Source organism: Bos grunniens, chromosome 9 (assembly GCF_055505025.1).
Source record: "Bos grunniens cultivar Pamir isolate PY7600 chromosome 9, Bosgru_T2T1.0, whole genome shotgun sequence".
NCBI classification, from domain to species: Eukaryota; Metazoa; Chordata; class Mammalia; order Artiodactyla; family Bovidae; genus Bos; species Bos grunniens.
In genome coordinates, this window is record NC_141173.1 from 94,921,383 (window position 1) to 94,948,881 (window position 27,499).

Genomic DNA, 27,499 nt, shown 5'->3' on the forward strand with positions numbered 1-27,499 from the left:
TTATATTTGAAGCTTTACCACCTTCAAATATTTAAATTATTTATATGATTTACTAGTAATGACAAGCTGCCTAGTTATTAGCAAGAATTGAGGCAATTCTGTCATCACTTCCCAAGACAGTAAATAAACTATATATAAATTTGAAAATCTGGATGATTTAGGCAGGACAAAATAGAATCAACATTCCAGATACCAACTATAAGATTGTAGTTACTTACACTGTGCACTCCTAAAGCCTTCCAGACTGCGAAGCTGATCACACCGACCCCACACCAGGCATAAAGTGAGCCCCATCCCAGGGCTCGCAAGGCCAGGGAAGACCCACTCTCTGGTAAGGCAGCTGTGGCCATACTTCCCTGCAATGAAGACAGAAAGGTTGAGGTAAAAATCATCACTTTGAAAGAATAAATATTTGGAGAGTGTTTGAAATTAATGACTCTCTGGTAAGCACCATGATCACTGGGACACTGGACCAATCCAAGTTCAAATTCCAGCTCTGCTACTTAATAACTGCATAACTTAAATCACAATTTCTCTGACAAACATCTGAGTGTGCAAGGCACCGTGCCAGAAGTCAAGCTAGGTACACAGAGCAACTTCTCTCTGACGAAACACTTCGGTCCCGGGTGGGGCTGGGGGAGCAGCCACCTAGAAGTTATGACCGAAACGGAGAGGGCAACAGCAGCACTGCGTGTACGAGCAGGGCGCTACGGATCCAGAGGCGGCGGCCACCAATCCATCTGTGGGAAAGGGAAGTCCTACTGAGTGTGGTTAGCTACTCCCAGATCTCCTGTTTTATGAATAAGCTGCACAAGTGGTATTCATACACTAAACGTTTCTTTTCACTACTGATACCAATGATTAAATCAGACTGATCAGAAGGACCAAAGCCACATTTTTCCTTATACCGTTAAATGACCGTGAATCCTATTTCTAAATGAGATTAATTTTTTATAAGATTGCAGGACTGCAATCTCCCAGGGATCCTGTATTTCCAAATACTACATAACAGTTAACAATTATATATGAAAAGAAAAGTGAAAAGTGTTAGTTGCTCAGTTGTCTCTGACTCTCTGCAACTTCATGGACTATAGCCCGCCACAGTCCTGTCCGTGGAATTCTCCAGGCAAGAATGTTGGAATGGGTTGCCATTCCCTTCTCCAGGGGATCTTGCTGACTCAGGGATCGAACCCAGGTCTCTTGCACTGCATCAGATTCTTTGCCATCTGAGCCACCAGGAAAGCCCCAACAATTATATATAGCTTTATATATATATATATAGACAGGTAGATATATGTATATATGGCTTATATTGCTCCCTTACTATATGACAAGCACTGTTTAAAGCATTTTGCATGTATTAATTCACTCAGCCTCACTTACTATGATCCTCATTTCACTAAAGACCAAACTAAGGCAGAGAGAGATTACATAACTTGTTCAAGGTTTCACAGCTTATAAAAGCTAGAGCACTTCAGCAGTCTGGCTTTATAGACTAACAGGAATTTGCCATTCAGTCATTTCTCACTTCTGATTCTAAATACAACACAACACAAAATGTAAATGAAAGTATCTTTTTAAGTGGAAACAAATCCACAGTGTAAATTAGAATAAAAACTATCATTACTTAGGGTAATTTAAATATTCACACTGCTGAAATAGACAAAGATGTGATGATACTTATGGGTCTACTTGAAACCAACTATGGGACATTCCCACAGTTTGAACTGAATATGAAATACAATTTATCCTTTGAAAAAATCTTAAAGGAAACGGTAGAATTTAGGAAATATTAAGAATTTATTATTTTTCTCCATGCGCCTGTCTGCTAAAACACATTAAACGTCAACAAACAAAAATAAAAATTTTAACTTCCTCAAAAGCTGAATCTTACTTTTTTCTGATTATATAATCACTGAGGAAAATTTGGTATGTATAAAAAATAGGATGAAAAAAAAAAACTTCCATCTTATTATCCAGTAAACTATGGTAAATATTTTGACATTTTAAAAACAACTTAACACCACTAAAATGTTTTTAATCTTCAACTTTCATCTTCTCATAGTGTCAAGAACTCAAATATTTTTAAAGGTTACACCGCACTGACACCATAATTTACTTAGCCATCAATTATTAATATATACTAGTTTCAGGTTTTTATATTAATTTTTTTGTATTAAAAACTTCCTTGTGCCTAAACACTTATCTACATTTCTGATAAAGTCCTTGGGGAAAATTCCTCAAAACAGAATTACTAAGTGGGGGAAGCATGAATATTTTATAAGCTGATAGACATACAAAGTATTTTTCAAAAGGTTGTACTAAGTTACAGTGCTGTTTCACGAGGACCATTTCAAGCTAGCCAGCATCAGATGGTCTCAGGAAAACTAAAAACACAAAAAAGAAAGACTATTTATATTTCTATTGTTACTGAGAATGAGTATTTGTCCAAGTTATGAGCCAACGTTTATGCCTTATGAATTGTATATTCATGTTATATACTTAAAGTCTTCTAATTTGTATATTCTTTCTATATTAATGTACTCAGAAGCCCTATCATATGTGCTGTAATATTTCCCTAGTTTGTTTTTTTAATGATGGGCTCTTACTTTCTTGACCAAGGATGGAACCCACACCCCCTGCAGTGGAAGCGCAGTCTTAACCACTGGACTATCAGGGAAGTCCCGGGTTAGTTTAATCTTTTTATTTTGCTTGTTTGTTTTTGGTCAAAGACGCATTCTAAAGATTTTAAGCTAACTGGCCTCATCCAAGTCACAGTCATTTCTCTTTTCTTCTAGCTATACTTCTGTTTAAAAAACTTCTTTACCCCCAGCTTTTTCGTTCATCTGATATTTACTTTAGTCCTGTTGGAAGCTGGTAACTAAAGGGAGTTCACTTCCCCAACAGTTTAGCAACTACCCCAGCACCATTCTATGAATTAATCCTTCTCCTCTTAAACTTTTTTGAGAAAATTACATACAGAGGTTTGTTTCTAAGCTATTTTCATACTATGAATTTTATACCAGAATCACACAGATGTAATTACAGAATCAGAAAAAGTCTGAATATTCAGAAAGTGTTTACATCATGCACATTACTTTTTGTCAAGTATTTCTTAAGTTTTTACCTATTCATTCTTCCAGAAAAACCCTAGAACATTTTGTCAAGAGTCCTTCCAACTCCCACTCACCTCATTCACTGACATTTTCATTAGAATGACATCAAACATTAGCTAACTGGTAAGAGAAAATCTGTAACATCCTTTCATCTGGAAATATATTTTCATTTATTCAAGTCTTTTTTTTTAGAAAATTGTCTTTATATTGCTCAACCCATTTATTTTTTATTCAATCCATTCTTAAAGGTTTTGTATTTTTTTTAGGCATCTATTTATGATTGAGAATGCTATTCACAGTACATAGAAACATTTTGTTTATCTGTATCCCTATGCCTAAAACCTAACAGATTCTATCTAAAGACATACTTTTTGCAGAAATAGTCGTGTCCCAACCAAAGAGATTTTCCTTAGCCATTTTCTATGATGAAAACAATATACTCTCTTATTCCTTTTCTCAGGCTGCTCTAATTTCAGTGGTTCCCTAGACACTACAGACCTCACATAAATACACCAACTTCTAACTGGCTTATTTCCATCCAGAAGCAGTATCATTAACCAAATATTATTACACCAGGCTCAGTTTAGGTGCTCTGGCTTAAGTTTTATTTTTGAAACTTAAATTAAAAATTTTGTATTTCCCTGAGGACAAAAACTATATATGTTATAGATATACATAAATCTTTTTTAAAGTCTACATAAATCCACATGTTTTGCTAAGTAAAAAAGGTAACGATGGGTTATAAACACAACCCTTAATAACACAGCAATACTTCCAACAAAATCTTAGTTTTGCTAAACTTTCAGATTTTTTAAAAGGTACATGCTCTATTTGTCTGTCAGTCTCAGAAACTGACTGTGAGGGAAGTGAATTATTATCAGCTACTGTCTATATACTCTAAAACTAATTTTAGTTGAAGTGATGTTAAAAATTGATTTGTTCTTAAGTTTTTAAAGGTCTAGTCACCAAGCTTTACCCACTGGAGTTACATGTCACATGGCCTTCATACAGCCTGCTCAGAGTTTTAAAAATGATCACTCACTGACTGGCAGCAGCAAAGACTGACTTGCCAAAAAATAATGTTGCTCTTTAGATATAACTACATGCGCTAGTCACATATGTATAAATCAAAGCTGTATTTTTCTTCAATGCCACATTGTTTATTCTTTTCATTTAAATTAAAATGAAGACGTGTGCGCATGGAAGTTGATTTTAGCAAATCACAATGCAGTTATGATCCTTAAAACCTAAAATAGAAGAACTGTTTTCTATTATTTTGTATATTTATAATACCTCTTATGCTTAAATGCACGGTGCCTTTTATATTCTATGTATTCTTAGGAAGATTTAATCTATTATTCACAGGTACAGAAACTATCAAGAACAAATCGTTCAGTTGGTCAGAAAGTCAACTGCTTCCCTAAGAATAAGGTTCATGTTTTTGGTTTTTTTCTTTTTCAGTTTAATCTTGGGATGAATCTGATATAAATCAAATTCTGATATTTAAAAAGAATGTTCAATCTAGCTATTTCTCCCGCAGAGCATTCTTAGCTGATATATTTTGCTATATTCTTTACATCATAGAAAGAGCTGTGTTGCATTATACCAAAGTAAACATTTGTTCTTACAATTTCTCAGAAGTTATAGCTGTATCAGAAAGATGATGACTCACCCTTTCTGTCTGTTCATTACCTAAATGGGTCTTGAAATAACTCAGTTATTTGAAGAATATTTAACTTCCAAAAGAGGATGTGCTCAAATTTCCTGATCTCAGGATCCATTTATACTTGGATTCCAAAGATTTCTGATTATGTGAATTAAAATAACCATCCTACAAAACATTTAGCACAAAAAGAGGCAATGTTTGACATTTTTGCTAATCTTTTAAATGTCCGGTTTAACAAAAGAGCTTTATTTTCACACATGCATCTATCTATATTCAATCTGTTGAAATGTTTTTTGGTTGAAGTACACAAATACTCAAGGTGGTAAAGAATCCGCCTGCAATCTAGGAGACCCAGGTTCAATCCTCAGGTTGGGAAGATCCCCTGGAGAAGGGAATGGCTACCCCCTCCAATCTTCTTGCCTGGAGAATTCCACGGACAGAGGAGCTTGGTCGGGTACAGTCCATGGGGTCACAAAGAGTTGGACACAACTGAGCGACTAACACTTTCACTTTTTTTTTATACAAATAAAATCTATCCTCACACAAGTATGTGGTCGGAAAAAGGAGTATCTTAATAGCCTTTCTTTGATATATACCCAAACTTGACAAATAGTTTCTTAAAAATGATCTGCAATATGGAATAAAAAATCGTATCAATAAATTGTTGTACTTTGTTACATTAAAATCCATTGGTCTATTTTGCATTTTGAATGGAACTTTCATTCACGCATCATGATCACTGAGAAAATAACTGACTTGCCAGAAGAAGTTATCTTTCAAACTCCTGACATCATTTATTAAATATTAAAATCACATCATTAATATCACTACCAATCTCAGAAAAAAGCTTCAAGTGTTTAAGCAGCTGGCAAGTTCACAATGGCAGATATAAGTTTTCTAAATACAATTTTTACCTATAAAGGGTAGAATTTTATTAGTGGTGATACATACTAACAATTGCTCGCTTGAAGAGAAGGTTCATTTTGAAGAAACGTCTACCTACTTCTGAATAACTACAGTTTGTCAGTTGCTCTTTCAAGTGAAAACAATATATCATGAAAAAAAGTGGCTAGTTCAGACTGTAACTCAATCACACAAGTGCTTTATCTTGAGAAAAACATATTACTTTGGTATAATGCAAAGTGCTTTATGTGTACTTCCCATTTCTTCACACAGACCTTACAAAGAGGTTATGTTCAAGGGTCAAGATAGTAAAAATAATTTTACTGCTTCAACAAGGATATTCTTCTGCAAAGATGGCATTAACCACAGGTGCGCAAAAGGAAGACCACACTGCCTGCCAGTACACCTGGGGCCACTGCCTCAACTACAGCACAGCACAGCACTTCTATCCTTTACTGCTTCTGTACCATTGGCACAAGTGTCTTAACAGGACCACAACAGTAACTGACTTTACAGACCCCCCAAAGGGTCTCAAGAATCCCCAGGGTGCTGTGGGCCTCAGTTTGAAAATCACTGTGTTAGATCATAAAGGCCATATCAAGATATTTGATATCAAAGGTATTAAATCTTAGAACTGCAAAACAGAATGCAAAGTTGTGAACATGTGTTGTTTTTTTTGTTTTTTTTTTGAGAGAGAGAATTGCTAGCTTTCATCAGATTCTCAAAAGATCTGTGAACCAAAGGTTATCATGTTAACTTGGATTTAGAAATCAACCAAAACTCCACTATTAAAGCATCATTATCACTCAGGTTTCACTGATTTCTGCCTCAAGATACATATTTCTGCTCGGAAAATATTCTGTAACATAGGGAGGAAATGACCATGAAGTTCCTAACAGTGATTTGGAAAACTCCCTATGAACCCTGAGAATATTCAGAGGAGAAACCAAATGCACTTTTAATGTGGTCTCCCACCATTCTTAGGGCTTAAATATAATTATAAGATTATTAAAGATAAATACAAGTCAAAAAGGAATTCAACTGGTTTATGATTTTTCACATATCACTTTTTCCAAAGAAAATATCAAATTGTAATTATATTGTTACTTGTGTGATTATTTATATAACATCTGTCTCCCACACCAGACCTAGCTTCCTGAGGGGTACATGTTCTGTTCATTTTTGTATCTCTTATACCTAGCTAGCACAGTGCCTGCACATAAAAGATCCCAAATAAACATTTATTTTATTTATTAAACATTTAAATTTATTGAAGAAATAAGTTAATGGATAAATAAACCATAAGATGTAGGTAGGGTAGAGACAGGACAATGCAGAAAAACAACCACAATGGGAAGAAAATTACTCAACTTGTCCATGACAGGTGACTGCTCAAATTCGCTCACGGAATTAGGGTCTTCTGCCCTCAGTTGGTTATACTCATTCAACCAAAATTTATTGAACACATACTACGGGCTAAGGGCTTCCCTGGTGGCTCAGTGGTAAAGAATCCACCTGCCAACGCAGAAGTGGGTTCGATCCCTGGGCGGGGCAGATCTGTGAAGGAAGAAATGGCAATGCACTCTAGTATTCTTGCCTGGGAAATCCAATGGATAGAGGAGCCTGATGGGCTACAGTCCACGGGGTGGCAAAAGAGCTGCACACAACTTAAGTAACTAAACAACAACTACACAACAGACAACTTTCTAGGGAGCGGGGCTGCTGTACTGCACAAACGTGCATGGTGTCCAGGTTCAAAGAGCCGGCCTGTTTCTCACCTATACCAAGATGCACTATATTCCAACATTTTAACATCTCTGAGCCAGAAATAACTACTGTAGTGCTGTCTCAAGAATAATATTGGCGCTTTTTTGGGTGTGTGTGCTACATACAATATGGGGCCTCTTACAACCAAGAACAATTTACCTAGATTTAGCTTTAAGGTCATGTTGTGAATAGGAAATGTATTGGATGAGCTTTCAAAGTCTTGTTCTGCTAACAGTTTAAAAAGCACATAATTACTTCTTTTAAATGAAAATAAAGACAGTTGATTAATCTGTACCCTTCTTGAATCTACAAAGTCCACACTGGTTTACTTCTTAGAGTAATACGAAAGGCCATCAACACTTTCTATTCAAAACAGCTGCCACTGATTTGTAAACAGTAATTGTGCTACCAACGGATTTTTATGTCACAAACCTTATTGAACCACTCAGGACTTTTCTTTTTAGCCAAAGACAATGTTGTGGCAAATCCAGCTAGCATTCCTGCTGCAGCAACAGAACCAAGGAAAATTCCACCTGTCAAGAGTTTTGGCGGCAGGAAGAAAAAACAAAAAACCTGAAGTTAAAAAGATGGACACAAATAAGTTTCAGATACTATTTAAAAATCAATTTCGAAATTCGAGAAACGATAGCTAAGAAGCTCCTGGCAAAGGTAAATGATAGCGGCTGTGAAACCTGCGTGGCCGCACGACCCCTGGTTCCTGAGGCCATTCTAGTGTAAGTGTCCCAAGAGTACAGAATAGGCACAGGGTCTCTTACCCTCTTTCTCCCGAGGACGAAAAAAGAGACATTGGGAGTTAGAAAGGGGAGGTGCTGTGGGCGGGGGGGAGACATGAGAGAAACTACAGAGGGAACGGGGTAAATGCAGCCTATACAGAACAGCCACTAAACTCAGGGCACTCAAACCAAGGTCTCCCCCGGCAGCGTGTGCGTGGGAACGCCCGCTCCAGCGCAGGCTAGCGCCCCGGGTGAGCCTGACCTGACACCCGCACCTCGCCACACCACACCTTTAACCAGGAAAAGCCGGTCATCGGCAGACACCGAGGCCTCCGGCTGAGAGGACGGTTCAGCCGGCCCTGCGTCCCCCGCCTCCATGTTTCTGAGCTTTCGCTACTGCGTCCGCCGCCAACTGGACCCGGGTAGAAACGAGCGCGAGATCGAAAAGAAAGGTTCCGCTGCCACCTCCCTCTGTGCAACCCGAATACCGGTCCGGAGAACGACCTCTGCACGCAAACCTTCTCTGCTGCCCTCGGAGCCCGGGCGAAGATGCTGTAGCTTGCACCCTGGGGGGCAGTGTCTTCCACGACTGTCTAACCCGGGAGGATCATTTGCCCGCTCCAAGGTGATGATCGCTGCGCTTCAATACCGTACCTACTTGAAACACTGCTAGGCTCTGACTCTAGGAGGCAGTGAGGGGTCGCAGATTGCGCCAGGAGCCTAGTCTCAGCCTGGTTAGAGACCCCGCAGCTCGGTTTCACGATCGGCTTCACACTGTATCCAGGGAGTTGGCTCAGTCTTTCCTCCGTACTTTGCTGGGAAATTTCGTAACCGTAAAGCTGTCACTTTAGATGTAAGTGACAGGGTGAATATATGCTTTCATTTCTTTGGGGGAAATACCTAGAGGTGGAATTGCTGAGTCAGAGAACAGACATATACTTAGTTTTATAAGAACTGACTCATTTGAAAAGACCCTGATGCTGGGAAAGGTTGAGGGCAGAAGGAGAAGGGGACGACAGAGGATGAGATGGCTGGATGGCATCAACGACTCAATTGACATGAGTTTGAATAAACTCCGGAAGTTGGTGATGGACAGGGAGGCCTGGCGTGCTGCAGTCCATGGGGTCGCAAAGAGTCGGACATGGCTGAGCAACTGAACTGATAGGTTTTATGCTTGTAAGACTGCCAGCCAGCCCGGTAGAGATGCGCTTCCTACCCCCAAGGTTTGATTGATCGGCCATCCGAGGGGATTGGATGCTAACTGAAGTGAATGGCATAACCCCCGCGGGGAGAGCAAAGGACCACCCTAAGGAGTTGCTAACTCGGAACTTCAAGGCAGCCCTAGAACGCTCACCATCTGCGGCCAGCAGACAGACCTGATCTTCAGACTCCAGGGCTCGTTTGCAGACACTGGTGGATTCATTAAATGGCCACTGAGAGGAGGAAGCTGGTAGCCATGGAAAATCTTTTCAACCTCTCAAACACAGACACCTGACGTCATCCTTGGAAAAATGAGGCAATCTGTCATTCTTGTTAGTTCTGAGCAACAACAAAAGCCATGAACTTCTTGAGGATGGGAATGGAGATCTCTGTTCATTTTTACATGCCCCGGGTCTTAGGGTATTACCTGGTCATGTAAAATAAATTTGGGGTGAATGAGTAAGGGAATGCATCAGTTAAAATGCAACTAATAGCCCAAACCTGGGCTTAGGTCCTCAATTGCTTCTAAGCTCTGTGAACTTGATTGAGTCTCAGGTACCTCAGTTTCCCCACCTGCAAAATACAGAAACCGATAGTACCCACCTCACAGTATTGCTGTAAGAATTAGATGAAGCAAGGTAAGTAAAGTGCCTGGCCCAGACACTCAGCGTATCTCAGGTCTAATTATTATCCCCCTCAATTCCAGTAGCTGTTTGCAGCATTGATGCCCAGGTCCTATCACTGAAGATGGCAGCTCTGAAGGTCCAAGCAGGACAGATTACAAGCTCAACAGGGCTTCTGACAACGAGCCAGGTTGAGCACTCCTGCTCTGTTTAAGTTTCTGACTGGGAGAAATCTCAAAGAATTTAAACTTTGGATTCTTTGGAAGCACAGCGTCAGCATCTGAAAGAGCTCTTTAAGTTGGCAAATGCTAAGCTAATTTGTTTAAGGTCAAAAACTCTGGGATTGGGGACTAGCAATTGGCTGTCAACAAACCCACACAGAAGAAGGGCTTCCCCTTATACACAGTGACCATTGCAGCTACTAATAACATTTATTTAGTGTTTTCTGTGCCTCTGACATTGCCCTAAGTGCCTCAAATGAATTATCTCATTTGATCTTCTCCATTGTGGACCCCCCAAAAAATATTGCCTGGTGTTTCAGTAAACAAAGAATATTGCCCTCCATCCAGCCATCAGCCACTGCAACTGCCCCAACGGTGCACCCTGAGGTGAATTCGGATGGAGAAAAACAGGATACTAGCCCGAGATACTTAAGGTGCATATCAAAGGAATGATTTCAATGAGCCAGTCTCTTGCGTCTTCTCATACAAAGAAAAGCACTAAAATCAACTTGAGATGTCTTGTTTTTTTGTGATTACCAGTAATCTTTTGACGTTCCACTACTTATTTGTTTTTCAGCAAAAGCTCCTCAATATCCTGGCTCCTCCCTTACTTCTTTTGTAACAGTTCCTCAGAGCTATCTAAAAGTCTGACTTCCAGGCTATTTAGTCCTTAGTAAGGTCCTTAAGAGAAGGCAATGGCAACCCACTCCAGTACTCTTGCCTGGAAAATCCAATGGACAGAGGAGCCTGGTAGGCTGCAGTCCATGTGGTCACTAAGAGTCGGACACGACTGAGCGACTTCACTTTCACTTTTCACTTTAATGCATTGGAGGAGGAAATGGCAACCCGCTCCGGTGTTCTTGCCTGGAGAATCCCAGGGACGGCGGGGCCTGGTGGGCTGCCGTCTATGGGGTCGCACAGAGTCGAACACGACTGAAGTGACTTAGTAGCAGCAGTAGCAGCAAGGTCCTTAAGACATAATTCAACTTTTCGGTTATGTGTTTTCAGTCAACACCATAAACTTTGAAAAACTAACTTGCTCAACACATATAGCTGTTAAGCAGCAGAGCCAGGATTTTAAAGCAGCCCCACCAAGTCTTTATCCACTGCCGAGGGGCCCTCAAGCTTGGGGTTGATAACTGGAAGCACCTGGAAGGGCTTGCTGGGCTGTACTCAGTCGCTCAGTTGCATTGGACTCTTTGCGACCCCATGGAACGTAGCCCACCAGGTTCCTCTGTCCATGGAATTTTCCAGGCAAGAATAATGGAATAGGCTGTCATTTCCTGCATTAGGGGATCTTCCTAATCTAGGGATTTTCAAACCTGCGTCTCTTTCATCTCTTGCATTGGCAGGTGGATTCTTCACCACTGGCCTCACCTAGGAAGCCCTATCTCTGCCTTACTTACAGTTCACATCTTTAAAATCCATATGAACAGACCATTGAACAGTACTGAAATTGATTCAGAAATTTTAAAACTCCCAACAAACAAAAATGCAGGACTGCTTTAACACTTGAAATTCTCTTCTCGCAAGACTAGAGAGGAAAAATGCTGGTTCCTCAACTCTCCCCATTCTTGGATGTCCCCTGACCAAAAGCATAGACATTTTTTTTATTTTAAGGATTATATTACTATTTACCATAAGAAACAGAAGAGAGGTAAAACATCTTTAAAAGTTACAGTGTCCGGGGCTCTGGAGCCTGTGTCTATTTTGAGATGGCAACCTCAGACCCTGTGGGCATCTGTCTGTCCTGATTCCTGAGGACGAGGTTCACAAACTCCTCCCTTCTTTCTAACTCCTAAATGTAAAGGACAACTTTTCTCCTTCCTACATGAAAGCTCGTTTTCCTGGTAAAGAGAAGGCGGAGGGGCAATTCAAGCAAACAGCCAGATACTCTGCCTTAGAGAGCAATTTGCATTTTGAGGATTCTTGTCAGACACACGCTTTGGAGAGGAGGGACCGAGACCTACTTGGACAAGGCGAGCTTTCGAGGGAATTACAACCCCATTCCTCACTGGCCCCAGCTTCCTGTGCCTTGTTCTCTCCCAGGCCTGGCAAACATGCCTGATACAAGGGTGGAGAGTCCCTGGCCCGGAGATTAGGCATCCCAGGCACCACAAGTTAGAAAGCTTAAAGACTGTTACCCAAGGTCTCATATTTCTACAGGGCCCACAATTGGGTATTTCAGGTGCAATCTGAATAATTGAATCAGTTCTGAATCTGTTCTAGGATCCCTGAAATCTCATCTAGACTGGTTTCTATGGAAATGCTGGATACAAGCTCCAAACAGGAGACTTGCAAACATCTGGAGCATAGTGTGTTTATAAGACAGGGACTCTAGTTCTAAAAGAGCCAGACAGAGCATTTCCAAGTGGAAACCAGTGATCAGAAAGTTCCTAAATGGTGCACCATGCAATTCAAGCGGGGCTGCCTTTTCAACGGAAGTATGAGTCCCTTTCAGAAAAATGTAATAGAACGGTCTGGCAAGCAAAAGAGGCTGCTGGGAAAACAAGTTCATCCAAGACAGACTCTGTTGCTATTTTGGTGTTAGTTTTTAGTCAGCTCAGAGTCCATACCAGTGATGCCTCTCATCACATTCTTATTTCAAACCTCTTGGCCCCTGTAGGTTCTATTTCAAATTTTGACATCTAGGAACCTGTTAGCATTGCAGTTCCCAGAATTTGGGTAGCCCTAGCTCCAGCTAGTTCCAAACACTGATGGGCTTTCCCCTCCAGCTATTTTAAAAAAATATTTCTTGAGAACTTCAGTTTCGCCCTATTTAAAGTATGAGGTTGAATTCTTTTTAAAATCTGATAAGGATCACATATTGGCCATGCTTCTTGCTGCTTCTTGATTTAAGGTAGCTGTCAAAAATGTAGTGCAGAGATCTTTAAAAATTATTGCCTAAGTAAGTGCATTCCCAGGTGGCACAGTGGTAAAGAACCTGCCTGCCAATGCAGAAGATACAAGAGATGCAGGTTTAATCCCTGCATGGGGAAGATCCCCTGAAGTAGGAAATGGCCATCTACTCCAGTATTCTTGCCTGGAAAATTTCATGGTCAGAGCAGTCTGGTAGACTACAGTCTATGGGGTCACAAAGTCACTCAGGCACAACTGAGTGACTGAACACAGCACACAGAAGAAAAGATCCATTGGATCTTACACAAATCTATTAATGGAGGTCACCTTGAGGAAAGGGCGGGGTGAAAATTTTTTAATTGTATGTCTTTTACTTTCTACCTTAATAAGTAAAATGACTAAAGTAAAAGTGAAAGTCGCTCAGTCATGTTCGATTCTTTGCAACTCCAAGCACTATAGCCTGCCAGGCTTTTCTATCCATGGAATTCTCTGGGCAAGAATGCTGGAGTGGGAAGCCATTCTCTTCTCCAGGGGATCTTCCCAACCCAGGGATTGAACCCAGGTCTCCCGCCTTGCAGGCGGATTCTTTACCGTCTGAGCCACCAGGGAAGCCCCAGGGAATCAACATTTTTACGTATTTCTATAATGTTAAATCATTTTCAACAAGGGACTTGTTACTTTTATGTAAAGGGGGAAAAAGGAAAGAAAACAGTAAAAATGTTTTAAAACAGATCACCTATTTAAAAGACGAATTTTCTATTTAAGTAGAAATATTATGTAGGTTTCCAGAATAACTCACCAGACTCTGCAGTGGGCTATCAAGTGACAACTCTTGGAAATCATGGAAGCAAGAGTGAGAAGCATGTGTCAGAAGGAGACTCTAGGCTAGTTGGGAACCCTGCCTAGAATCTGCATCCTACAATAAACTACCAGAGCCTCTTAAACTCTTCCCAGTACCTGCTCTGGATTCCCAAAGTTACAGCTATTTGGAAGGGCACGACAATCAATATCATGCAATCTAAATGATAAGTATGGTAATAATTCCTCTTCAGTGAGCTGAAACTAGACTTCCAAAGTTTGAGTCTCATTACTCACTTTGGGCATCTCATTCCTTCGTCTCAGAATTGTAGTCTATAACCACAGTTCGTAACTGTTGAATAATATATCTGTCTTCATCAGGATAAATGAAAGTTGCCATTATAGGTTCTTTCCTTTCATTGTTTCTTTATTACAGAGAGTATCCTATCTATCTTTTCTCTATGCTATCAGTTGAGTTGTTATTGTTAATGATAGACCAGAAATCTTTTTGAAAGCTCTTATATTTCACTCTCCACTAGATATTTTCCTATGAAAGAGTCATGCGCATGATTTCTTTAACTATGTTCCTCGACTTCCTTGTGAGGATCAAATATGATCACATTTGTTCAAGCATTTTGTAAATTGTCAAGTAGTCTGGCAACATGAAGCAGGATTATTTTTAGTCCCGTGTGTGTATCCCAGTCATAGAAAACCCTCTAACATTGCCAAAAGTAAAATAGCTTTCCATTTATGCCAGCATTATTCACTGCTTCACAACCCATTTTGAACTAGAATAAGAAAAATGCTCGAATTTGCTTTTTGTCTAACATCATTTCCATAGTTGAAGACAAATGTAAACAGCAAGTAACGTCATTAGCAAAAAAATAAATAAAAAAAGTGAGAAATGTGCAGCAGAATGTGTTCCAGTATCAAACGCAAAGTTCAGCAATGCCAAACGGCAATTACTTTTGCACCAACCTAATATTTCGCATACGGCCCCACGTTTCCTTCATGTTTACTAAGATCCATGATATCAACCACCAGTGTCATTGTAAGGTCCTCAAATAAGACAGAATTCAACTTTTAGGTTAGGCGTTTTTTCAGTTGACACCATAAACACTGAGAAACTAAGTTTCTCAACGCACACAGCTGTTAAGTGACAGAGCCAGGATTTTAAAGCAGCTTCATCAAGTCCTTATCCACTGCGGAGGGATCCTCAAGCTTGAGGCTGATAACTGGAATCACCTGGAAGGGCTTGTTGACAACCAATTGCTGTGCTGTGCTCAGTCCCTGCAGAGAAGGCGATGGCACCCCACTCCAGTACTCTTGCCTGGAAAATCCCATGCACGGAGGAGCCTGGTGGGCTGCAGTCCATGGGGTCCTTAAGAGTCAGACACAACTGAGTGACTTCACTTTCACTTTTCACTTTCATACACTGGAGAAGGAAATGGCAACCCACTCCAGTATTCTTGCCTGGAGAATCCCAGGGATGGGGGAGCCTGGTAGGCTGCCGTCTATGGGGTCACACAGAGTTGGACACGACTGAAGCGACTTAGCAGCAGCAGCAGCTCAGTCACTCAGTGGTCTCTGACTCTTTGCAACCCCATGGACTATAGCCCCCCAGGCTCCTATGTCCATGGAATTTTCCAGGCAAGAATACTGGAGTGGGTTTCCACTTCCTCCTCCAGGGGAACTTTGTGACCCAAGGATCCGACCTGCGTTTCCTGCATTGGTAGATGGATTCTTTACCACGGAGCCACCTGGGCAGCCCAACTAGTATCATTTGTGCTTATTATGTGTATTGTGTTTATTTTTATTAACTATCCCTCTTATTCTGATGTATTAAAGATAATTAACTACAAAATGACTGAAAAACAAGTTCTCACATGTATGATAAAAGAGTGACTATATGAACTAGAACAAGAAAACTTTCTGGACTAAGTGAGATGTTTAGATTGATTTTAGTTTTCACTCATTCAGCAAGTATTAACTGAGCACCTATTATGGTCTTGGCCCTGGCTTTACTGTGGTGGAGTCAAAAGGCACAACCTTTGGTTCACTGGAGCTTGTAGTTCCCTGGCCCTCACTTTTCTAAGTGAGAATTTCATCAAAGCACTTTTTTGCTTCAACCTTTGTGATTGATTTTCTTTCTAGCTGTATTTTTTCTATGTTATGCCTCAAAAAGTAAAATATGGACTGAAGGGAAATTTTTATTTCTTGCTTTTGAAATCCACACTGCTCAAAATCACCCCTCTAAATAGTAACTATCATTGCACACGTGGTTATAGAGAGCCTAGAAGATCGGTCACCATCTGTCCTGGACTGTGCGAGCGTGCATCCTAAGTCACTTCAGTCGTGTCCAGCTCTTTGTGACCCTGTGAACTGTAGCCTGCCAGGCTCCTCTGTCCATGGGATTCTCCAGGCAAGAATACTGGATTAAATACTGGTTGCATGCTCTCCTCCAGGGTATCTTCCCTACTCAGGGACTGAACCTGTGTCTCTTATGTCTTCCACATTGGCAGGCAGGTTTTGCTACTAAGCCTGTGCTGGGATCTTGGAATTCAGAGCAGGGCTTGTGGAGAATGGGCTGCCTCCTAGAAATATGCTCAGCAACTAAGACCCCAACAAATGATTCAGTAGCAAGCAGGCTTGTTCTGGGGGACAAAGCACATGCCTAAGGAGTCATAGGAAGAAAGGCCTTCACTCCAGGTGGTCTAGTTGTGAGATGAAGCAGGAGGAATTCTAAGTCATTAGTATGGCATCATGAGATGCAGGGCAGGAGAGAGAGTCAGAAGTTCAGACAGGAAGGTTGGCATCAACAAGACACCTGCTCATGGAGAAGTCCTGACCTTGGGCAGAACGAAAGACCCAGAGATGGTGACTGATCATTGCAAGGCACAGATCCAGTTAAAAGAGCAAGGGCATTTTTAAAAAGAGCCCGTGGTCAGGAGCCCTGTTGTCAGATCCTGAGCCCTGAGCATCAGCAGGACTCTGTAAGTCACAGGATGAGTTGAGAGGCCCATAGTGTGTAGACAGAACCTGATCAGGTCAGGGTGAAGGCCTGGGTGGTCAGGTCAGGTCAGATCAGGCGTGGAGGGCTGGAGGAGAGGAAGGGAAGCAGAAAAGACCTTTGCTTTGTTCAACTTGTTCATTTTCAGGAGGGCCTCCATCCAGGGGTCAGGTGAGACTGGAGTTCAGTCTGCAGTTCACTCACCAAGACTGGTGCCCTCGTGCAGGGGCACAGTTGCTCTAGAGAAGGGGTGCTTTCTCTGGTTCATGAAACAGTATCACAGGAGTCAGGACTGGCTTTGGAAACATATTTGAAAACTTGATTTTCAGAAGCTAGGAACCAATTTAAAATATCCCTCCTGATTGGGGTATATCCCTTACCTGAAGTGTGTGTGTGTGCGAGGTAAGTCATTTCAGTCGTGTCAGACTCTTTGCAACCCCATGCACTGTAGCCTTCCAGGCTTCTCTGTCCATGGGATTTCCCAAACAAGAATACTGGAGTGGGTTGCCATTTACTTCTCTAGTGGATCTTCCTGACCCAGGGATGGAATCTGTGTCTCTTATGCCTCCTGCATTGGCAGGTGTGTTCTTTACCACTAGTACCACTTGGGAAGCTCTACCTTAAGTGTCAGTTCAGTCGCTCAGTCATGTCTGACTCTTTTGACCCCATGGACTGCAGCACGCCAGGCCTCCCTGTCCATCACAACTCCCAGAGCTTACTCAAACTCACGTCCATCGAGTTGGTAATGCCATCCAACCATCTCATCCTCTGTCGTCCCCTTCTGCCTTCAATCTTTCCCAGCATCAGGGTCTTTTCCAATGAGTCAGTTCTTTGCATCAGGTGGCCAAAGTATTGGAGTTTCAGCTTTAGCATCAGCCCTTTCAATGAATATTCAGGACTGATCTCCTTTAGAATGGACTGGTTGGATCTCCTTGCAGTCCAAGGGACTCTCAAGAGTCTTCTCCAACACTACAGTTCAAAAGTATCAGTTCTTCGGTGCTCAGCTTTCTTTATAGTCCAGCTCTCACATCCATACATGACTACTGGAAAAACCATAGCTTTGACTAGATCGACTTTTGTTGGTAAAGAAGAGAAGCCTGGTGGGCTACACTCCATGGGGTCCCAAAGAGTTGGACATGACTAAGTGACTAACATGCATGCCAGAAATGACAAATGCCTTAAGTGTATTTAGGCAGAATAAAAAAAAAAATCTTAAGAAAGATTTCAAAGTATCTAGAACTAGATCGCATAAATAATTGCATGACTCGAGAATTGCTAAAATGCATATAGATTCACAAAGTGTCCAGAGGTGAAGTCTGGCGGGGGGGGGGGGGTGTTGTTCTTGTTTTTCAAAACTTCCCAGATAACTCTGATCAGCCTGGTTTGGAGACCATTGCTGGAGAATGAGGTGAAGATGCAGAGACCCATTCCGTCCCTATGAAACAATTCTGGGCTTCTGTCATCTCTGTTAGTTCTCCAGATGATTTTGACAAACACCAAACTTTGAAAACCACTGTCTTAAGAGAGATCAGAAGCCAAATATCAGAACCTTCGGTGGGTTGTTTGATTTTAATGAGGATTGCTATCGATTTTGCACGATCTTTTGAGACCTTCAAGTTCTCTTTTGTATTACTCTTGCCAGGTAAGGTTTTCATCACAGTGATTCTGAAAATAATAGTAGAATATCAAGTTCTCTGTGAAAAGAAAACTGATTTTTATTCACTGGTTTGAACCCCTGCAAAAATCACAAATAAATAGGAAATAAGTATTGTAAAAAAAAATGCATATAAATTCAAAATGCATTTTCAGAAAGTAAGTCAGAAAAATGTTGCTTCCAAAGAATGCTCAAACTACTTGAATTTGCACAATTTGAAAAAATATACATGTGACCTTTGGACAACTTTTTATAATTTTGGTTCACCAACTATTGCACTCTGTATTTAAAAGAACAGTCTATGATTACTTCTCACTGGGCCATATGTTTTCATTTTCGTGACATATTTTATTGAGATGTCTTTCTGATTTACTCTTTTATTTAAATTAATAACCTTCTAGAATGGGATTATATAGCATGATAAAATATTTCACTATATAGTAAATTATATGCAATTTAAAAGAGAATGTTTTATCCAGGTCAGCTGTACAGGGCCCAATGCCCTTTTAGAAACATTCAGCACATTTGATGGATTCATTGCTGAGTGCACTATAAATAAATACCGCCTCAAATTCCAGACAATGAAAATGTACTAGGGGATACATCAAAGCTACCACCATTAATGACACCTCTTTCAAGGTGAGAGAAAGAGCCTGGACTAGTTGTCTGGAAGCCAGGTCAATTTCCCATCCCTGCCAGGCATGGGGGATGACTGTCTCTATGTCTCTTCATTAGGGCCTCATTGTCCTCTGTAAAATGAGGAAAGGAGTGAATAGATCAGCACTATTTAAAGTGTGTTCCATGTCATGTCAGTTCCCAAAGCTGTTACTTTCTATCTAGACAAAAAGGGGGAATGTGTTCAGATAAGACTGGCAAACAAAATGTAACCGATTGCTTTGCTTTAGGGATTCCCAGAGTCTCCAAGTCTTCAAGAATTGATGCTTTTGAACTGTGGTGTTGGTACTCTTGCCTGGAAAATCCACGGACGGAGGAGCCTGGTAGGCTGCAGTCCATGGGGTTGCTAAGAGTCGGACACGACTGAGCGACTTCACTTTCACTTTTTACTTTCATGCATTGGAGAAGGAAATGGCAACCCACTCCAGTGTTCTTGCCTGGAGAATCTCAGGGACAGAGGAGCCTAATGGGCTGCTGTCTATGGGGTCTAACAGAGTCGGACACGACTGGAGCGACTTAGCAGCAGCAGCAGCAACTGTGGTGTTGGAGAAGACTCTTGAGAGTCCCTTGGACTGCAAGGAGATCCAACCAGTCCATTCTAAAGGAAATCAGTCCTGGGTGTTCATTGGAAGCACTGATGCTAAAGCTGCAACTCCAATACTTTGGCCACCTCATGCGAAGAGTTGGCTCATTGGAAAAGACTCTGATGCTGGGAGGGATTGGGGGCTGGAGGAGAAAGGGACGACAGAGGATGAGATGGCTGGATGGCATCACCGACTCGATGGACATGAGTCTGAGTGAACTCCGGGAGTTGGTGATGGACAGGAAGGCCTGGCATGCTGCAATTCATGGGATCGAAAAGAGTCGGACACAACTGAGCCACTGATCTGATCTGAACTGAGAGTCTCCAAGTAGAGAAGGCAGTAGGCAGACATTGTGTAGGGAGCCTGACCACAGAACCCTTTGTTTGGGAGCATCATATACACTTTAAAGTTTGAGAAACTGTGAACTAATTGATCACTAGGATTGTTTCTGCTGTCTCCCTCCGAACTTTATGATTGTAGTAAGGTTTGGAGACATGAGGCTATTCCATTTAGGGAGCAGAGAGCAACGCTTCCCCTTCTTACAGCTCAAGGTCAGATCTAAAATGTAATGTGTCCACCCTTCAATTAGTCTGAACCCAAAGGGTGGTTGGGTTAGTAAAGACCAGATTTCACTCAGGAGTGGAAGTTTTAATTCTACTTGAGCCAAAAATAATATCTCACTTTCCCATGTCAAGTTTAGAGCTATGCTTCACATTCTAAGAGAGAAGAAATAGAACTGTTTGTTGGAGGGGTCAGGGGAAGGGGAAATCCAAAAAGGTCATGAATAATCTATCATTCCAATCAATTAGGAAGAAAAATGCAGTCCCCAAAGCACATTCTGAATTCGTACAGTTGAGAAACCAAAATAGACTGACTTACAGTAGAATTAGATTTACTATTTCAAGCCCTGCTATATATTTATCCTTATTTGGTTGCATTTCATGGAGTTTCATGACTATGAAAATAAGAGTGACCTTATGAGATCATGGGGTGGACTATCTTATATCCAGGAAGGATTTTACTGAAATTCTCCTAATTACAGCCGCAGGTCCATCTTGACTCCTGGTTGTAGAGCAACCAGTTGGCTCAGACCCATTCTACATTCTACATAATTTCTCTTAAAGGATTACCATGTGCTGCAGTTATAGGAGTGGCACATACTGGAAAAATCCAATGGTGTGTTGTTATAGGCTGATCACAGCCTCAGCTTCTGGGGGACACTTGCAGAGGTTTATAGGTTTCCTGTCGCACAATCATGTGACCCAGTTGCCCTGGCCAAAGCAAACTGGGCCAGGATCACCACCAGACCCAAAGACCACGTCATCTGTAGGCCAGCAACTCTGCCCCACAGGAGCCCCGTTTATTGCATGGTTCCCTGGATCTGCAACACATACAAAAGCCGTGATCCGACTACTCCCCACTCCTGAAACCCTTCGGGTCTCTGTCCTCAAGTCCTGAAGCTGTCCCCCAAGGTCTCCTATTCAGCTCCTCTTCCTCTGGCATCCACCATGTGCTGGCATGCTTATGTGTGATGCTGTCCCTAGCCCTTATGGCCTCGTGGCTAAAATTGGGAAAACGAACTCCTCTCTAACATAAAATTCTTTTGCATCAGTAGATCATTGAAGAGCTGCACACCTGTGCCCCACACTTCCCCACTCAACACACCCTCTGGAAGCCAGGGCCCACACAGCTGCCAGGAGCTGAGCGGCTTGCTATGTTTCCGATTATTACCAGCAGTGGGTTCTCATACCCCACACTCCACCTTCAGTCCATCATGCGTGTCCCTCCAGGAGTCACATCTTATTCCAGGCGCTGGCTTTCTCCTTGTGTGCTGTGTTCCACTGAAGCACATCACGGATGGGTCAAAGGGGATCATTAATCACTGTGGATTACTAGTATGCTGTTTTATTTCTGTAGACTTTTGACAAAGTCCTTTCTTTCATAACTCTATCAATAAGATGGCTTGTATTTTTAAATTTTTTTGTGTTTGTATTTTACTTGGCTGCGTTGATCTCAGTTGTGCCACTTAGGACCTTCGGGCTTCGTTGCAGCATGTGGGATCTTCAGTTGCGGCAGGTGGGATCTAGTTCCCTGACCAGGGGTCGAACCTGGGGCCCTCTGCATTGGGAGCATGGAGTCTTAGCCACTGACCACTAGGGAAGTCCCAGTCAGGTTGGTCATATTTGAAGCTGGTGAGCACCGATTCCCAGAGAGTACTGATTTATGTCCCACTTGGAAGGAAACAGGGCTTCCCTAGTAGCTCAGTTGGTAAAGAATCTGCCTACAATGCAGGAGACCTGGGTTTGTTTCCTGGGTCAGGAAGATCCCCTGGAGAAGGGAATGGCAACCCACTGCAGTACTCTTGCTTGGAGAATTCCATGGACAGAGGACTTGGTGTGCTACAGTCCATGGGATCGCAAAGAGTCAGACACTATGCGACTAACTTTCCTTTCCTTTCCTTTTCCTGGAAGGAAACACCTGAAGCCATGCTGTGGATCTCTCTCCTCAGCTCTGGCTGTTTCAATGTATTTGTAGATAACTTGAGCCTAGACCTAAAGGGCATGCTTGTTACATTTTACAGAAGGCACACAACAGGGGTGCACCTGCTTGCGAGGGGTCTGCCAGTCAGCTCTGGCATCTCTGATCCATCTCTATGGGAACATCCTCAGAGAGTAGGGCAGATGCAGGGGATGTAACTGGGATGAAGGGAAAGCTTAACCATGTCATCTAAGGAAAGAGTTCAGGGAAAGTGCTAAAGGAGGAAGGGGACTATCCCAGAAAACACGGGGAAAAGGGTGAGCACGTAGATTAGGTTTCATCACTGTAAGTAAGAACCTTCTGAAAATGTGAAACGTCCCCTAAATGGATTTAAGAGCCTTGAATTATACTGTTTCCTTGTCCCTAGGGCTTTCTGAGCAGAAGTAGGATTAATATCTGATGGCAACGAGCTAGAAGAAATTCTTGCCCTCGTGACAGGTTAGAATATCCCAGAAGGCTTATGTCACAGGACATGGGCCAGCTCAGCTCTGCTCGTCTCTGCAACTTGGTTTTGTCAGCAGAGCAAGAACAGATTTGTCTCTCAGGGAAGAATCACATTAATCAGGCTCATGAGTCCAAATGCCAACTTAATACTGTATAATGAGAAATATAGTAAGAACCATAACAGGAAGGCAGATAACAATCAGAAGCTTGTATTGACACCGCCGCCCGCCCCCCGCCACCCCGCCGACTTTTTCAGGCTGTGGCAGATCAAGGAGCCAAAAAACAAGGTAAGGAAAACTTTTAGAAAGAAATGAGGGTTCAGTAAGGTGGACGGCTGTAAAATCAATCTTAGAAAAATCTTTCATCTTTCCTATATATTAGGTACAGCTGATTAAAATACAAGCCAGAGAAAAAAGATCCCACTCTGTGTTGATCACAAAACTTTACTAACACACGAGAAACTTGGAATATACCATAGCTCTGGTTCAAAAAACTTAACCTGTAACGAGCTGTCAATTCTTAAAACTTGACAAAATGATTCAAAATTCATCTCAATAATAAACATTCAAGAAGGGCCAAGAAATTTTTGAAAAAGCAATATCACCAGGGAACTTTCCCTGAAATGTTAGAATGCATGGTAATAAATTTAAACTACCAACAATACAGGGGTGACTAACTAGATCTGTGGAACTAAATAGAGTGTATTAATAGCTTACTAAACAATGAAGATATTTCACATCAGTGGAGAAAGTCCAAAAAATGGTTTTGGGACAACTGTCTGATTATCTGGGGGAAAAAAAAAGTTTAATTTCTATTGCATGTTACAATGAAACTATAAAAGTAAGGAAAGAAAATATAGATGACTATCTACTGGAATGCAGCTTTGAGTTGGAGAAGAACTTTCTAAGTATGAAACCAAAGAAATAGATATAGACCAATTTGACTATTTGTGTCTTAAAACTGCTCTATATTAGAGAGTGCAAACGTGCCTGCTTAATCCCATCTCCCCTTTGTTTTTGCTGCTGGCAGTACCCATGGGACCACTTCTGTCCAACGGGCATAAGTAAGAGTCAGCTGGTATTGTCTCTTCCTCTACTCTTTTTCCTCTGCTTGAAACAGAAACTTGACGACAATGACACCCCACTCCAGTACTCTTGCCTGGAAAATCCCATGCACGGAGGAGCCTGGAAGGCTGCAGTCCATGGGGTCGCTAAGAGTCAGACAGGACTGAGCGACTTCACTTTCACTTTTCACTTTCATGCATAGGAGAAGGAAATGACAACCCACTCCAGTGTTCTTGCCTGGAGAATCCCAGGGACAGGGGAGCCTGGTGGGCTGCTGTCTATGGTATCGCACAGAGTCGGACACAACTGAAGCAACTCAGCAGCAGCAGCAGCAGCTGCAGCAGCCATTTAGTGACCATAAGATGACAAGCAGGAGGAGGCCAAAAGAGGGCAAAGATGTGAGCCGTCACATTGTCAACCCTTTGAACCAGTTCCAACAGCTTGCTGTCTATACGGTGCTTGTTGTGTGAGAGAATAAGTCTTTGTTTAAGCCAGTGGAGTTGGTTTCTTTGCTACTTAAAATTCATTCCTGAGTCTGAGCTTAAGGCAAAATATCATATTTCAGTAAAAGTCAAATAACAAACTGGGAAAAGTATCTGTAATATATGTCTAAAAGTTAATATTCCTATTGCTATAAAGAGCTCTATAATAAATGAGATAAATGAAAAATGGGAAAGAATATGAAAAGGGGCGTTAAAAAGTTCAAATGTCTAATAAATGAATGAAAAATTCAACTTCACTAGTAATCAGAAAAATATGTTAAAATAGTAACCTAATCTATAAAAATTGGTGAACACTGGAACAATTATAATATTTTTTGGAAAGCAATCTGGCAAAATATATCAAATGTCTTGGAGTGTCCATGCCCTTTGGGAAACTGCAGAGAAATGGCTCAAGAGGCCCAAAGATGTGCTGTGTTTGCAGCGGTTCTGTTGCTAATTGCAAAATGATGGAAATGGCAAAACTGTGCAATAACACAGCTCTGGATAAGTAAATTATAGAATTGCCCATCTTAAAAATTATGTATCCATATAATCTGCTGTACTAGAGGTATATTTGTTGACACACAAAAATGTTCATTATTAAGTGAAGAGCAAGATGAAAAACACCTCAATAAGGATGAAAGATTTCTAAGTTTATCAATATGTATGTTTGTGTATTTATGTGTGTGAAAACGGCATGGAGGAAAATGTATTGAGACATTAACATTATCCCTGGGCTTGGCCCACATTTTCAGATTATTTCCCTAATAAACATGTATTGCTTTTGAAATAAGAAAATCATTACTGTAAGAATATTTCTTGGTGAGTGCAGAGTTGAAACACAGGGAATTAGGATTGATTATTTAATGGTATCTGGCTGAGATTAACTGAGGTGTTTGTCTCATTATAAGGCTGTCAGAACATTTTGAGTTATTCAAGCTTTTTCCCCTGCAAAGTAATTCGGTGGACACAGCTGAAGCTTTTGAACTGTGGTGTTGGAGAAGACTCTTGAAAGTCCCTTGAACTGTAAGGAGATCCAACCAGTCCATCCTAAAGGAGATCAGTCCTGGGTGTTCATTGGAAAGACTGATGTTGAGGCTGAAACTCCAATACTTTGGCCACCTGATGCGAAGAGCTGACTCAATGGAAAAGATCCTGATGCTGGGGAAGATTGAGGGCAGGAGGAGAAGGGGACGACAGAGGATGAGATGTTTGGATGGCATCACCAACTCGATGCACGAGTTTAGATAAACTCCGGGAGTTGGTGATGGACAGGGAGGCCTGAAAAGCTGCGATTCATGGGGTCGCAAAGAGTCGAACACGACTGAGTGACTGAACTGAACTGATGTTTGTTTCTGTGATTCTCTTTTGACCATATGCTGGCTTTAGATCGTTTAATGTTTCCAGGCCAGCTAAGCTAAGCCGTATAGGTCTAAGGGTCCTTCTGCTTTTATTTTTTTATTTTTTATTTTTCTCTCATTATCACTCTGCACCAGGATGTTTCTCCCTACTCTGGGGACCCCTCACCTTTAGTGTGGGAGTTATATTTAATTGCTATTAAAGCAGCTACCTATATATCTTAGTAGCTAATATGTTGTTCACCATGTCACATAAGCAAAATGAATTTGTGGGGCTTCTCTGGTGGCTCAGTGGAGAAAGAATCTGCCTGCCAATGCAGGAGACTTGGGTTCGATCCCTGGTCCAGGCAGATCCCACAGGCCACAGAACAACGAAGCCCATGCACCATAACTATTAGAGCCACAATTACTGAGCCCACGTGCTGTAACTACTGAAGCCCGTGGACACTACAGCCTGTGCTCCTCAACAGCAGAAGCCACTGCGATGAGAAGCCCACGCACCACAACTAGAGAGGAGCTCCCCGCTCACCGCAATAGAGAGGAGCTCCTGCTCACCACAATAGAGAGGAGCTCCCGCTCACCGAAATAGAGAGGAGCTCCCGCTCACCGCAATAGAGAGGAGCTCCCGCTCACCGCAATAGAGAGGAGCTCCGGCTCACCGAAATAGAGAGGAGCTCCCGCTCACCACAATAGAGAGGAGCTCTCGCTCACCGCAATAGAGAGGAGTTCCTGCTCACCGTAATAGAGAAAAGCCCGTGCATCAGCGAAGACCCAGAGCAGCCAAAAGCAAATAATTGAAAAAAAAAAAAGTATTTGTGAAAGAAGAGCCTAAGGGTCTTTCTGCTTTTAAAGGAACTTCATTTCTCTGTTCTGACCCAATCCAAGGGAGTTAAAGTTGAATTCTTTGATATGCAGAGTCTAAAAAGAAATGATACAAATGAACTTATTTACAAAACAGAAACAGACTTAGAGAGTGAACTTGTGGTTGTCTTGGGGGAAGGTTGGAGGTTAGACAGGGAGTTTTGCATCAACACGTACACACTGCTATATTTAAAATGGATAACCAACAAGGACCTACTGTGTAGCACACGGAACTCTGCTCAGTGTTATGTGGCAGCCTGGATGGGAGGGTGGATACATGTATGTTTATGACTGAGTCCCTTTGTTCTCCATCTGGAACTATCACCACATTGTTAATCAGCTGTACCCCAATATAAAATTAAACTTTTTTTTTTTAAATTGAACTCTCTGAAAGTAATCTTATTTCCCTGGTTTTCAAGATTTGGGGGAAGGGAAATGAGGGTAAGCTTCATGGGGTAGCCCCTAAATATTATCTGAGGGGCATATATTGGAATCCTATACAAAGATAATTAGTACTTTGCCTTAAAGTGGGAACGCAAATGAGAAATGATCAAATGATCTTTTGATAACTCAATTCTGTGAATTCCTGTTCCGACATCTAATTTCCCATTTATCACATTTCTTAAGACATCAAGCCATGAGCATAGATGGTATTTCCTTGACTGTATTTCTCAATCTCGTTTCCAAGCAATACTAAAAATGACTATTTCCCTTAAGGCAATTATTATTATGACCTTGCAAAAGCTGCATGTGCCAGTTGGAGATTCTCCAGAATTTCTTTTTTAATGATGGAAAATATTTTATTAAACTAAGAGCATGACTGATAGGGAAGTAGGTTGCATGGGAAAATATTGAAATGTATTATAATTGCATATATCAACCAGGGTCCCAGAGGAGATAGAAAACTTCTCAGGTGGTTCAACAGAAGATTCCTTAACGAAG

At 41.6% G+C, this 27,499-nt stretch overlaps 1 protein-coding gene across 4 annotated transcripts in view; it reads right to left on the bottom strand.

The window, feature by feature from the left end:
* Positions 1-9,677, bottom strand: part of TMEM242 (transmembrane protein 242) — a 43,266-nt gene extending 33,589 nt beyond the window's left edge. For 3 of the 4 annotated variants that reach the window (XM_086318534.1, XM_086318535.1, XM_086318532.1), the window contains exons 1-3: positions 8,477-8,586; positions 7,885-7,985; positions 219-356 (exon numbers count right to left, since the gene is read on the bottom strand). In XM_086318534.1, coding sequence (XP_086174660.1) covers positions 219-356; positions 7,885-7,985; positions 8,477-8,564 — 327 coding nt within the window. In that variant the 5' untranslated portion in view covers positions 8,565-8,586. Of the gene's footprint in view, positions 1-218; positions 357-7,884; positions 7,986-8,476; positions 8,587-8,844; positions 9,002-9,540 lie in introns of those variants that run through there. The other variant, XM_086318533.1, reaches the window with a different exon arrangement.
* Positions 9,678-27,499: the final 17,822 nt, after the last annotated feature.